Source organism: Octodon degus, unplaced genomic scaffold, assembly GCF_000260255.1.
Source record: "Octodon degus isolate 3935 unplaced genomic scaffold, OctDeg1.0 scaffold00131, whole genome shotgun sequence".
NCBI classification, from domain to species: domain Eukaryota; kingdom Metazoa; phylum Chordata; class Mammalia; order Rodentia; family Octodontidae; genus Octodon; species Octodon degus.
The window spans coordinates 6,014,982-6,030,200 of NW_004524707.1; the positions used below are offsets into that span (position 1 = coordinate 6,014,982).

General features: G+C 43.0%; 1 protein-coding gene across 4 annotated transcripts in view; it reads left to right on the plus strand.

Moving 5' to 3' along the window:
- Hhat (hedgehog acyltransferase) overlaps nucleotides 1-15,219 on the plus strand; it is a 381,668-nt gene that overhangs the window by 138,955 nt on the left and 227,494 nt on the right. For all 4 annotated transcript variants that reach the window (XM_023701140.1, XM_004641206.3, XM_023701141.1 and 1 more), the window contains one exon: nucleotides 11,047-11,197. In XM_023701140.1, coding sequence (XP_023556908.1) covers nucleotides 11,047-11,197 — 151 coding nt within the window. The remainder of the gene's footprint in view (nucleotides 1-11,046; nucleotides 11,198-15,219) is intronic.

The following is a 15,219-nucleotide window of genomic DNA, read 5'->3' on the forward strand; positions in this document are numbered from 1 at the left end:
CACTTGTTAAGAGTGGGCTCGGGTTCTGAGGTTGCATTTTGTTCCTTCTCTTCATTTTGTGTAGCACTGTCTTCTGACCTTTGTTGTAGATCTTTGTTGTAGTTATAAGCTTAGCACGCAGTGAAATTCAGGTGCAGACCTACAAAGTTTGGACTTATCCAGCTGTGCCTGACTCCGGTCTGGCTGGTGTGCTCAGCTCCTTCCCGTTGCTGCCCTTGGGGGTGAACCTGTTGTTGCCCTCTGGCAAGATTTTCTGCTACTGGCGTAGCTGGGTGGTTCTATCTCTGCACTCTCTGCAAGGATTGCAGCTGCATGATTACACCCCAGGCCTGTGTGCCAGGCCTGAGCTGAGCCTGGAAGGCACAAGGTGTAGTAGGGCGGAGAGGCAGCTCTCCCACACACTCACTGGGTCTCGGCTAGGACTGGGTCTGGGGGTTCCCGGAATGTGTCAGAAATTCCCACTCTGTGGGCGGAGTGGGGGAGGTGCTGTGTAGTGGTGGGGGGCATTCCAAAGGGGGTGGAAGGGAGTCTCACCCATGCTGTGTCTGGGCTGGGATCAGTAGTAGGTCCCGCCAGTGCAGGGTAGCTGGAAGCTCTCTCACACACTCACTGGACCTGGGCTAGGACTCAGTCTGTGGGTTCCCGGAATGCAGCAGAGACTCCTACTCAGCGGGTGGGGTGGGGGAGGTGCTGCAGAGTTGTGGGTTGGCGTCCCAAGGGGGTGGAAGAGGGTCTCACCCATGCTGCTCCTGAATTGGGACCAGTAGTAGGTCCCACTGGCGCAGGGTACCTGGAAGCTGTCCCACATACTCACCGGACCTGGGCTAGGACTGTAGGTATTTTTCATGTATTTAATTTATTCAGTGTTTTTATAATGAAGGGATGTTGAGTTTTCTCATGTGTTTTATGAAACTGTTTGGAATAATCATATAGTTTTTGTCTAGTCTTCAGTTCCCTTCATCAGTGTATGTTGAGCTACCCTTTCATCCCAGGTTGCGTCCCACTCCATCATCATCAGTAACGTTTCGTAGTGCTGCTGTCTTTGGCCTGCTTTTGTTTTGTTGGGGGTTTTGCACCTGTTTTTATCAAGGAGGGAAGACTTGATGAACACAAATGTGAAAGACGTGTCTTTTTTCTGTTGTGCCTGCATCTGGTTTTGATATAAAAACAATGCTTATGCTCTAGAATGTGTTTAGAAGAATTCCTTGCTCTGCAAGGTTTTTTTTTTTTTTTCTTCTTTTGAGTAATTTAACAAGAACTGGGATGGGTTCCTGTTTAAATGTTTGGAAGCGCCCAGCAGTGAGGCCATCTGGTTCTTGCCTTTGCTTTGATTAGAGGCTTCTTACTATGGACTCAATCTTGTCACTTGTTACCAGTCTGTTCACTTCTCGATTTCTTCATCGCTCAGTCTGAGTAAAGTATATATGTCCAGGAATATGTCTATTACTTCTAGGTTGTCAAATTTCTTGCAGTGTGGCTGTTTGGAAGAATATGTATTGATCCTTTGTACTTCTGGGCTATCAGTTTTTGTCTCTTCACTTTTGATTTTGTTTAGTTGAGTCTTACATTTTTAAAAAATTAGTCTCGGTAAAGGTTTATTTATTGATCTTTTGTATCTTCTTTTAGTCTTTATTTCACTTCAGCCCTGATCTTCATGTCTTTGCTACTACTAATTGTGTCTTAGTTTGTGTTTGTTTTTTTAGTTCTCTGAGATGTAGCAACATGTCACTCATCTGAGATATTTCTGGTTTTTTGATGGAGGCACCGACCGTTATAAGTTTCTTTCTTGATTCAGTTCCTTTTGGCATCCCATATGTTTTTGGTATGCTGTGCTTCTATTTTCTTTTTACCTCCTTTGATCCCCTGTTTTGGTTTGGGTGTTTTGCAAGGTAAGTAATACAATACAGGACACGTTTTATGAGATTATTTTACAAAGAGTCACCCAAAGAATCATGTACAGAAAGTACAGGAAATCTGTCTGCACACTAAAGACCAAAGAATCCAGCTGAGAGCCTGGATCCTAACATCCTGCATGAGTCCAGCTGAAGACCTAGAGTTTGTAACAATAGCTCCCACAAGTCCATCCATCTAAAGGCTAGAGCCCATGACAATATCGCATGTAAGCCTGCTTCATGGAGCTGCCCTGGGAAGGCCCAAAGGTCAATCGTAGAAGCTAGAAAGTCTGTGCCAGTGAGATGAAGGATCTGTACTAGCAGGCTGAGGGATGTGCACTGAAGCCAGGAAGCAATACTTAAGGTAAGAACCAGAGCTCCCCTGAAAGGTACCACAGCCATCCTCAGCAACAGTGAGGTCCTGAGCTCCTCTGATGATCAGAGAAGCCTAGTACCCTCAGGAAAGCCAGCGTGACAAGGAGGCTGAGCTATACTCCATCTTCCCCTCTGGAGCCAGGAATTGATGCTCAAGATGAGGACCAGAGCTGCTCCAAAGTGAACTGCAGCCATTCTCAATGACAGCGGGGTCCCAAGCTCCTCCTCTAATGAGAATAGCCACGTTCACCAGGAAAGCCAGCACGACAAGATCCCCCAGCAGAATAGACCAGGAGAACCAGCAGCTTCCAGCAGCTTCTCCAAACAGCTTCTACAGTGTCCCTAACAGCCACCCTACAGCTCTCTAGTTCTGTCTCTTATGCTGTTTATAACAGTCTTCAGGGGGGCCTCCCATACCCAGCACCATGGTTCAGTTCAGCTGGGTGTAACAAGTGGACCACCAGTTGGCAATCCATCACACACTATTTGACAGGATCTTATTCTGCCCAGGTTGCCCTTGAACGTGGAATCTTTCTGCCTCAGCTTCCTGATTAGCTGGCATTATAGGCATGTGCGACTACATCGAGATAAAAAAGGTTTTTTTGGTGCTAGCGATTAAATTCTGGGTCTTATGGATGCTAGCACATGTTGTACTCTTGAGTTCCTTCTCATTCCCTTGTTCCTTTTTCTTGGCAGTGCTGGGAATTGAACTGAGGACCTTGCACATATTAGGCAAATACTTTTCCTATCAATCCTTCAAATTTTATTTATTCTTTCAGGATCTTGCTACACAGTTCAGATTACTGCTACACAGTAGTAATCCTCCTGTCTCAATCTCTTTAGCACTGGGATTACAGGTGTGCACCTAGTTTCAGGGCTGGCACAGTGCACCTGAGGTTCTGGGGCAGGCATGGCATGTGGTACTTGGGGCTGAACTCAGTTCCTAGTGCTTGCCAGGCATGTGCTAAGACTGCTGAGCTCCCTCCCCAGCCTGTTCTTCTGTTTTTATTTGTTTTAAGAAATGTTTGATTCACTTCTTGATTTCTTCCTTGATCCATTGGCCGGTCAAGAGTCAGTTGATAATTCCCATGTATTTGTTGTAACAATGTTCGATGAACCAGATGGCACCATGGTGGGGCCGGGATCTGAAGGAGAGATAAGATTTTCCTAAGAAGAGAAGGAATGAGAAGAGACAAAGGCAGAAGAAAATGTGTGTGCCGGGGAAATATCAAGCCAGCGTGTAACAAGACTGACTGTGAGGCAGGAAGACCAGGCTCCACCCCACTTGGGGCAGCACTGCTTGTGACTGAGTAAATGTCAAGGGGGAGCATGGTGCTTAAACTTCCATGTGGACTGAGGCAGTGGGGGTGGCTTAGGTAAGATCAGCTGTAGCTTTTGCTAATTAAGAGACTCTTTTAAATATAAACCTAGAAGTTTTTAACACATTTAAATATATTCAAATTTTGTATTTTTTCATTGTTAGCAAGACCTTGTTCAATTTATGCATTTCCAATAACTTTCAGTCAATTTATATTCTTGGCTTCCCTTCTTGCCAATTGTGTGCCTGAGAGGATGTAGCAAAATCCTTAGGGTTAGCCCTGAAACTGTAGATGAAATCTTACAAAGGAAAGACTAAATTCTAGGTCAAGGGGAAACAAGAATGCACCATGCATCCTTCATAGGGACAATGCAAATCAACAGCAAGATAGCAGAATAGTTAATTCTACAGATGCAAATATAATTTTTAGAAAATTAATATGAAAAATTATACTTTATAAATCATTTTTCTTTCTTCCTATAGAGTTATTAAAATTTTAAGAAAAAGCTATTTAAATCTTTCATATCTTTATCTGTATAAAATATTCTGTAACAGTAGTGCACTTCTGCATATTAATAAATATGTCTGGCTTCTTGTGCTTTCCATCCATATTGGGGTGAAAGTAACCTTAATTATCATTGATTAGATTTGGCCATAGAGTTATATTGAACGTCTGCACAAAATCAATTCTTTCTCAGCCCAGTTTTATATGAAAATGCTAACAAATGGCGAAGATGTTGTACAAATGGTAATTCATTAATAATATAGACTGAGCTATTGATTCCAGTTCATGTCTCAGCAGTGACAGCTGTACGGAAATAAAGGGAGCACGTGAGGCTGAAGCAACTCATCTTTCTTGAGCTAGCCTTCTGTTAACAAAGAAACTGGTGCTGCTTGCACTGCACAGAGGCTGGGATGGCCTTGAACGTGTTTCTGGGGTGCTTGGGCAGCCTCAATTCTGCAGGTGGGTCCCCTTCAGCTCTGGAAGCAGTGTGTTCTGTGACCAGCCATCCTTTCTGAGGCCCTGCCATCTCCACCTCTGGGACGTTTCTGTTTGTAGGTTGGTGATTTATTTTGGACTATTCTAAAGCCTCCCTCTCCTATTTGCATCTCAGCCAGTGGAATTGATTTCTTTACCACTCAGAGTGGTTATGTGCCTTCAGATGCTTTGCAGATGCTATTGGCAGAACATATATCTCACTTGTTGATGAATGTGTATGATGTTAGCTAGTAAAGGCAGATCCATATATACATGTGCCTACACACACACACACACACACACACACACACACACCCCTATACACACTCTAGTTTTTTATCTTGACTTTTTTTAGACACATCCAGCAATGCTGGAAATTCACACCTAACCTTTCCAGCAGGCATGTCTGCTTCCCATCTCTGAAGTACCTATTTGGTTACTTCTGAATGGGAACAAGACACAGAAATTCCTGAGGTTTCCTAGTAGCTTGACCCATTGTAGCACAGACATATGGCTTTCACAATTGACCTACTAGCTATCACCCCCAAATTTCATATTAAAAAATGGCTTCTGTGTTTCTTCTGATACAGAGCTACCATTTACAGCGGCATACTTCATTGTAGTGCATTATTTAAAAAATCCTCAAATAGGTCAGACAGTAATAAATTCTATAATTTCCTCTCTGAGCCTTAGTAATTTTCTTTAGACTATCTCAGAAGATTACTTGGTCACCTGCAGGAGCATGTATTGTGGGGCCTGGGATATAGCTCAGTAGCACAGCACCTGCCTGGCAAGCACAAGGTCCTGAGTTTGGTTCCCAGTGCCAAAACAAAACAAAACACGTATTGTGGTGTTTCTTTGTACACCAGGGAGGGTGATCTTGCGGTTGGACAGCACGTGGCCATCAGGCATCCCCTCTGGGGCTTCTTACCATGCTTTGCCATTGGCCTTCTCCTTGCCAAAGAGGACCTGCCTTACCTCTGGAGCCAAGGCCAGGATGGATGTCCAGGCACTGTGGAGCCAAGCCCTTCACTGCCTCCTGAGGTGAAGAGGTTGCAGTGGTCAGCTAGGATGCCTGAGGAAAAGCACTCGAGTCCTGCCTGGAGCTATGGGTCATTTTTACGAGGGACTTTGCTCCTCATCTCCAGGTTTGTGTGGCATCTGATACCCATGTCCTGCTTAGGAAGGACCGAGAGGCTACTGGCTGTGTAGCACAGGGCCTAGGTAGGGTGCTTTGTTTATTTTTATAACAGTTTATATTAATTATTATTATTACTTGGATATTATTATATCCAAAATAATTATTATTTGGGGTCTTGCTATTCAGTTCAGACTCATGGTGACCTTCCTGTTTCAGCCTCCCCAATGGTAGGATTACAGTTGTGTGCCATGCCCAGGTTCTGGGGGCTCGCATGGCATGTGGTACTGGAGATCAAACTCAAGACCTTGCACCTGCCAGGCAGGTGTTTATGCCGCCGAGCTATCTCCCTAGTCCTCTAACAGGTTTTTTTTTTTTTAAACTGGGAAAAAAGTATATATTTAGAATTAGCCAGCTAGACTCAGTTTAGATGATTCCAATTTTGTTGGCAACATCCAATGCATCATAATCAGGAGCCAGTCAAACATATGCCTTCTTCTCTCTATCAGGCCTGATTAGAGTACTGACCTTGGCAACATCGATGTCGTAGAGCTTCTTCACAGCTTGTTTGACCTGGTGCTTATTGGCTTTGACATCCACAATGAACACAAGTGTGTTGTTGTCCTCAATCTTCTTCATGACTGACTCTGCGGTCAGGGGGAACTTGATGATGGCATATTGGTCAAGCTTGTTTCTCCTGGGGCGCTCTTCTGAGGGTATTTGGGCTGCCTCTGGAGCTGCAGTGTCTTGGGATGGCAGAAATTGGGTGACGTTCATATCTTTTTCTTTTTGTGGCTGTGGATGCCTTTCAGCATGGCCTTCTTGGTCTTCAAAGCTTTTGCTTTGGCTTCAGCTTTGGGAGGGGCAAGGGCTTCCTTATTCACCTTTGGCCCCAGCTTGGTTAAAAAGGCCTCTAACAGTTTTATTGGGATATAATTTACACAGCATATAGTTCACTGACAAAGTGAACCATATCAAACACATTATAATGTGTTTATAAATTTGCGTAACTATCATGTCCTGCCTTTATTTTTATTTATTTATTTATTTATTTATTATTTTTTTTTTGCAGAACCAGGGATTGAACTCAGACCCTTGCACTTGCCAGGCAAGCACTTATTCTACTGAGCCATCTCCCCGGCCCATTGCCATTTATTTTTATTTATCTATTTTTTAAATGTATTTGGTTGTTGCAGGGTCTCACTATGCAGCTTGTACTCATGGTGAGCCTTCTGCTTTTAGCCTCTCCAGTGCTGGGATTACAGGCATGTGCCACTACACCCAGATTCCTGCCACTCAGCCCACCCTGGGGGTGGGGCTGGCGCAGCATGTGGTGCCTAGGATTGAACTGCAGTCCCTGTGCTTGCCTAAGCTTGCCTAAGCAGTTGTGTTGGTCTGCTGAGCTATCGCACTGGCCCTCCTGACATTTATTGAATAATTTTATCATTTCAAACCAAATCTTGGGCTGGGGTGATAGCTTGGTAGTCTAAGCGCCTGCCTGGCAAGTGCAAGGTCCTGAGTTTTATCCTCAGTACCGCATGCTGTGCCCTGGAACCCCCAGGCATACCATGTTGGCCTGAAACTGGGTGTGGTGGTGCACATCTGTAATCCCAGTACTGGGGAGGCTGAGACAGGAGGCTCACAAGTCTGAGCCGCATAGCAAAGCCTATATCAAATAATGATAATGATAATAATAATAATAAAAACCTACCAGTAGCTGTCGCCAGTTTTCTCCTTCTGTGTCCTCCAACCTGCTCATCTCTTCCTTCGCCAAGTACTAAACAGATCTCTAATAGTGGTGGATTGACAACAGGTGGCCAACTTGTAACTCCCAGCTGAAGCTTAAGAGTCAGAGTGGAGTGGAAGTTTATTTATTTTTTGGGGCTACAGTATGGCCCTTTTGGCTTTATTCATCATTTTGTCCATGTTTTTGTCATGAGAAAGGGAAAAGGGTGCAAGAAGCAAACCAAATGCTTGGGCAGCCCTGGTGGAGTGGAAGTTTAGAAGCTGTTGGGGTTGTCCGTTTTCCTGGAGGAACTTGTCATGCTGGCTTTCCTTGTCATGAGCTTGGCTGTTCCTACTGTCGAAGGAGGCCGGGACCCTGTTGTCACTGAAACGGCTACTGCTCACTCTGGGGAGCTCTGGTCCTTGCTTTGAGCATTGCCTCCTGGCTCCCAGCACACAGCTTAGCCTCCTGGAGAAGGTTGTTGCTTTAGCTTTTGTGATAGGAGCTCAGGTGCTCCCACTGTGGGGGCAGCTCGGGACCTCACTGTGGCTGAGGGTGGCTGTGGTACCTTTCGGGGCAGTTCTGGTTCTTGCTTTTAGTGTTGCTTCCTGTCTTAGTTACTTTTTACTTGTTGCTGGGACAAATACCTGACACTCAAAATGAGGGAAGGAAAGGTTTATTTAGCTCACAGTTACTGGAGGGTTCAGTCCATATTCCGCTGGCTCCAAGGCAAACGTCAGCAGTTCACGCGGCAGAAAACAATGAAGAGCAGAGGAGGAGCAGCAGCTGCGGCGTCCCTCAAGCCTCTCTCTTCCTTCTGCGCTGACTGCAAAGACCAGCGCTCCACAGTGAAGATCAGAGCTCCTCCGAAGTGGCTCGGCTCCAAAGATCAAGCTCCTCTGAAGACAGACTTCAGGGAAGCAGGGGAGGGCAGGGTGGCTTCCTGCCTTGCTCAATTCCTGGGTCCTGCTCACCTGCAGGGCTGGGCCCCCATGCTGAGATCTGCCCGAGGTGATCCAGCCAAGTTGACACACAATGCATCAACTAACACACTTCCTGGCTCCAGAGCTGGCACAGACCCTTCATCCAACTGGCACAGACTTTCTAGCTTCTACCCCTGAACTCTGGGCCTTTCCAGCACAGATCAGTGTAGCAGCCCTGCAAAAGGCATTGTCGTGAGCTCTAGGCCTCCAGTTGAATTCGTGGGAGGCATTGTTATGGGCTTTAGGTATTCAGCTGGTCTCATGTAGGACATTGCTGTGGGATCCAGGCCCTTAGCTGGGTTCTTTGGACTTCAGTGTGTGGAAAGATTTCCTGCACTCTTCTTGCATATGACTCTGGGTGACTATTATAACCTTATAAACTATGTGTTGTGTATTGTTCCCCTTATAAAACCTTGAACTCTAACACTTATCTTCCTCTTTTTGTTGGTTTCCTCATCCTGGTCTTCCATAGTAATGGAGTCCAGTAGTATGTGACTTTTTGTGACTGGCTTGTTTCAATGAGTGTAATGCTATCACAGTTTACCTGTATTGTAGATGTGTCACTGCCTCATTCTCTTTATGACATAATATTCTGGTGTGTGGATAAAGCCAGTGGTGGCGAACCTATGGCATGTCTGTTACTTTTCTTTTAAGACAAAAGATGTTAATGTATGTGTTGTTTTTTCTAACCTAAAACTTTAGTGTCCATATTTAATCACCACATTGGCATTTTATTTTTAAATTTTTAGGGTTTTTTCATTCAGCAAGTATTTATTTATTGAGTGCCTCCTCTGTACCAGGTATTGGAAATATAGAGGTGGACAAGTCTTTATGAGGTCCTTGCTCTCATGGAGCTTATACTCTGTTATAGTCAATATTACTGAAAATCACAACCTTACATTTATTATTTGTCCATAATTTTATTGAGAAACAAATAGCGATGAGGCAGTTTCAAATCAAATTGGTAGGACAGTTTCAATAATTAACACATTGCATACTGCCTTCCTAGTGGTTATTTGTTGTACAAGATGCAGAAATGATACCCTATTTACAAACATTATTAGAACAAATCCCTCTATTCATTGAATTAAGAGATTGTAGCTATATATCTATCCTAACCATTTTAAATACATAGATACAAGATGGTTATTCATCTGTATCCCCCTTTTTTTGTTTAGTTCCATCATTTAAACATTATAGGTGTGTGAACTCAGCAAAATATTCCAAAATAGTCCAGTGTCTATAATAGTATTGGGTCTTCCACTTGACTGACAATATCAGAAGTTGTTGACCTGAGTCTCCTACAGCTCAACATAGCAACATGGCTTTATTTCTTATACTCTTGTTTTTATAATTTTCGAGGGATGGTTAAGACCAAGATAAAGCAAGACCTATGTAACAAGAATTAGCTTTTGCATCTGATAAGGTCAGTCAAGTCCCCTCAGGATTTATCCTGAGATCCTGTATCTCAGATTGTAGATCCTTTGTCAGTGTCAGCCATGTGGATGAGTCACAGCCATTACTTGGCCAATGTGCTTTCTGTGAAAGCCTGAGAGAATGTTTTCCCTCCATGTGACTCTCCTTAGGCACACTCTATATCACTGATCACTTTCCTTGTTGACCCCAAATCTCCTTGATCAGAAAATTTGGGACACAACTGAGTTACATGATGTTACAGTACAAGTTCTCATATGTCCTGAGAGTTAATTGACCTTGGAAGGCTAGTGCCAAAATGTTGACTTTCCTTGTGGCCCTCCTTTTTCTCTAATTTTTGGTCTGCAAACTTAGGTTTTTAACCGTCCAGAAGAAAAGCTTATTGTTATTACCATACAACCTAGGCTGTTGAGCTTAACCTCACTATCTGTCTGAATATGAAACATCTTAGGCATAACATGGAACAGGTATTTTTCATCAAGTATTGATATACAACCTTACATTTAATGATAAATAAGTGGGTTTGGGGTTATAGTTTGGGCTCACATCTCTAAAATGTTCACCATTACTGAGATAGACCGTGATTTGTTTGCTGATGGGTGTTTACATTGTTTCCATCTTTTAGCTATTAAGAATAATGCTTCTATGAATATCTGAGTAGAAGTTTCTGTGTGGATATGCTTGCATTTCTTTTAGGGGCATATACCAGAGTGGAATCTTGGGTCATGGAAACTCTTGTTTGAGAAACCACCAGACTATTTTCTAGAGCAGCTACACTGTTTTACATTCCTACCTGCTGTGTCTGATGGTCCTAATTTCTCCACATCTTCACCAACACTTATTGATTTGACTTTTTGATTCTAGCCTTCCTATAGAGTGTGAGCAGATAGTGATGTTAAAACAATTCGGGAAGGATTTTTTTCTGTTTTTAATAGTTTTCAAATGCCACTTATAGTTTTAGGCCTTCTCTTTCCTATTGCCTATGAGAGCTGGACTGCCAAGACGTCGTGTTTCCTGCCACAATAATAAAAGAGATTTCATTATTTGTTAATCCAGAAATTTCATTGACTAAAACCAATGTGGCATACTGTTGTAAATGTGTGAGTTGAGGAGAAACGGAAGTGGAGAAGTGGGGCTGCTTGTTTGCTCTGGGGTGTGGCATCTGACCCTGGTGTGTCTGACAGGTGCCTTTGCCTTTCAGGAGGACTGGCGTTGGCCCAGGTGCTCTTCTTCTACGTGAAATACTTGGTTCTCTTCGGTGTCCCAGCCCTGCTCATGCGCCTGGATGGACTCCACCCGCCGCCTCTCCCTCGCTGCGTGAGCACCATGTTCAGTTTCACAGGGATGTGGAGGTCAGTTGCACGGTTAATGGAAGTCCCTTCAGGGTATCCCATGGGAGAGACCACGGCCCAGCCAGTTTCAGAGAACTTGGCTGCCATCTTTTCTCTGTTCCTCACTCAAGCCCCATTTCAATTTCTTCATACAACTAACAGGATGGTTGCCTGTGTCCTCCAGACTTCTCTAGATTATCATCAAGCCAATAAGTTAGGTAAGAGAGTTTCTCACCAGGTCTGTGTGACTATGTAAAAGAGTCATGTTTGCAGTTGCTTCTTCCTAGGAACATGCTGCTATGTATTGATTGTTTTATTGCTTTTTTTTGTCTTCCTTGAAAATGATATCTGTGAGACTTGATTAAAAATAATCTCAGGGTAATACCTAATCCCATGTTGCTATTTACTAGTTCTCAGATCTGAGCCATTTTACTAAGTTGCTCTGTACTATTTTTCTTATTTCAATAGTAATAACCATAGTAATAATGATGTCTATCTTTAAGAATTATTTTTGTGATTAAAATAAGATGTATGTAGAACATCTGATACATAGCATAGGGTTGCAGATGCCTTTATAGTATTCCTATGCTCATTACACGTGGGTAGACAAGTGCTTTTTCTGAGTTCTTTTATACCCTGGCCCGCCTGCCAATTCTTTCTTTCTTTTCTTTTTTTCAGTGTATTTGGTACAGGGTCTCCCTATGCAGTTCCAGCTCATAGTGATTCTCTTGTTTTCAGCCTCCCCAGTGCTGGTATTACAGGTGTGTGCCACCATGCTTGGACTTGGTGGCTGACTCATCAGGCCAGGGGTGGGGGCAGGGCTGGTGCAGCTTATGGTGCTGGGGATCAGACTCCTGTCCCTGTGCTTGCCTAAGCAGGTACTTAGTCCGCTGAGCTATCTCGCTGGTGAGCCTCTGGCCATTTTGGATATCTTTTGCTCCTGTGCTTTGCTTATCACTCCCAGGGGGTGACAGGTGACAGGTGACAGGAGTGCTTTGTTAGCTACAAACCTAATGCAGGAACTTAAGGGTGGGTGCTCCCTCAACCTTTGGAAGCAGTGCCTACTTAATTTTACCCTCAGGATACCTAATCTTGGCCCTGTTGGAATTGCCATACTGCCTCATTTATGTGACTTGTTCAGTCTTATATCTCAGCTCTTCAGAGGAAGAACTCTATGAATTTTGCCATATTTAATGTTGCTATTCAAAAGGTGGGGTCGTACTCAGTTTTCCATACTAACTTATTACACATGCTGAGTTTATCTAAGTCTCTTTCAATGTATTTTATTTTTGATCTGACTTGATTGGGGGAGGGATAGAAATTTCATACAGTTGTTGCAAGAAATGTCAAGTATTTGTTTTATTTGTTCTTAATTATGTCATTGGATACCAGTTTGCTCTGTGGTGACAAGACTGGGGAGTGTTAACAAAGGGTGTCTCCCTACTGGGGTTGCGGGTTGGCTTTTGTTTGAAAGGTGAACCTGCCTGGAAGTTCTGTTAACGTTTAACCTACTCTGAAAAGTAATTTCCTGTCTTAGTGGTTGGCACCAGCATGACCGGGGACCATGTACAAGTGTCTGGTGTAATCCTAGAGGAACTTCTCAGCGTCCAAAGTGTGAATGCCTACACCAGTGGGAAGCACACTCTCTGAGGGCCTTCTACACTATGGGCTTCCATAAGAAAACCATGACTCCTGGCAAGCAGGCCCCCTCTAGATGCCTGGCTCCTTGTCCACAGGTATTAGCCCACTTTTTCGCACCAGATACAGCTCCTTCAGTTGACTCTTTCACTTTCTGAATGGTGTTTTGTTGTCTGTTTGTTGTTGTTACTTTGCCAAAGAAAGTCTAGGTCCCATGTAAAGCAGAGGCAAAGAAACCTCCCTGTCAAGACTCATCACTTTCTTGATTAGAACTAGACTTAAGTAGTTCAGGCATGAGCTATTGAAGCACTTTCTTCTCTGTTCCAGTTTTAAGACAAACGTGGGCAAGAGCATAATGAAAAGTTAGCCTGAAGAGGAAGGTCTGGGCCAGGGATACAGCTCAGCAGCACCATGCTTGCCTGGCAAGCTTAAGGTCCTGAGTCTGATTCTCAGTACACAGCCCCACTCCCTCACCAAGAAAATAAAGAACCCTCATGCCTGATGAGGAATGTATGAGGTGAGCCTTTGGAGCACTGTGGTTCTAACAGCTGTTTTACATGGGATGAAATACCAAATAGGTTCTTTCCACAGAGTGACTTGGGCTCCTGTCTTAGTTTCTTCAGCATGCATGGGTGCAGATTTGCCCTCCATATTTTTATTTTAAATTTCTTGAATGGCTTTCCAATTTGCCAGTTATACTTAGAAACACTTTGTCCACAATGATGTTCCATATTAAGTAGTGGAATTTAGGATGGAGGTTAGCTACTTCTGAGTTATGATAAACAATGGAAGTCTCAGAAGTAGGGTTTTTTTTTTAGTTGAAAAAAGAATGCAAACTTCTGTAGCTTATCTTTTGTGCTATTTGCAGATGCACTTTCATCCATAAGAGGAAGTTTACCAAGCTTCATGTTCATTTCAGTCCACAAGATTAACATGCATTTTTAAAGAATCAAGACCAGGGTCAGGAGTATGCCTCCAAGGTACATGCATACCTATGTTTATAGCATCAGCATTCATAATGGCTAGATCTTGGAAGTGTCCTAAATGTGCATCAGCAGATGAATGGGAAGGATTAAAATATATACAGGTACAAATTCCCTATGATGAATGTGATCATTATGTATGGCAAATAGGTTCTACTAAAAACTAAATTGAAGAAACAGATGACTGGATAAAGAGAATGTGATACTGATACACAATGAAGTCCTACCTTGAGACCATAATGTTAAGTGAAATAAATCACACTCACAGGCTTAAGTATTGCATAGTTTCTCTTATATAAAGAACCTAAAATGTAAAGAGCAGAATAAAAAATAATTAGAAGTAGAGAGGTAGTCTCTTTCAAATGAGAAAGGGATCAAGAGATTCAGAGAGAGTCTCTGTTGCTGTTTCCTTATTGTTGGGACAAATACCTGACACCCAGAATTAAGGAAGCTAAGGTTTATTTAGCTCACAGTTAGTGGAGGTTTCAGTCCATACTCAGCTGCTCCAAGGCAGAGCGGCACATGGCAGAGGGCAGCAGTTCACGGCAGTGGAAAACAGCAGGGCAAGGGAAGAGCAGCAGCTGTGGCACTAGCAAGCCTGTCTCCCCTCCTTACACTTATGTGCAGATTATCTGCCCCAGGGAGGGAGAGAAAAGGGGGAAGGAAAGTGAACAAGAAAAGGAATGAAGATGTGTAACAACTTCACACAAAGAATATATTCATTATGTAATGCAAACATGTACTAATAAAAAAACTGAAAAAATGATGTAAGCTAAAAATAAGAGAAAATAAATCCACAAAGGAAGAATGCATGCCTTCCTTCCTTTCCTCCCCACCCCCCCAGTTCTCCTTCCCATTTGAACATTTTCTTTCCATTTTATAGTATCTATTATACATTTTGATCTTTATGTACACTTGTGGTTTTTCACACTAAAGAAACAACACAGTATTTACACACAGGTCCAATGTATTCACTTATGAATATGAGTATAGTCTCAAGGGAAAAGGAAAAAATGAGAAAAAAATGGGAACAAAGCTTTTATAAATAAGGAGGAGGAGAGGGGTTAAACATAAGGTAGAGGAATAGAAAAATAAACCAAATTGTAACGTGTACAGGTACAAATTCCCTATAATGAATGTGATTGTTATGCATACCTAAAATGTACCAATAAACTTCATTATAAAGAAGACAATGGCCAGTAGGTAGAAAGGAATTTGGCACTTCAAAAATTTTATTATTTTAAAAAGTGTTAAAAATCCAGTAAAACTTATTCTTTTAACTATTAAAAACAGAATGCATTTTAAAGGAAAGCAAGGGGCTGGAGAGATGGCTCAGTGGAATAAGTGCTTCCCTGGCAAGAGCAAGGGCCTGAGTTCAATTCCAGATTCCACCAAAAAAAAAAAAAAAAGGGGGAAAGCAAG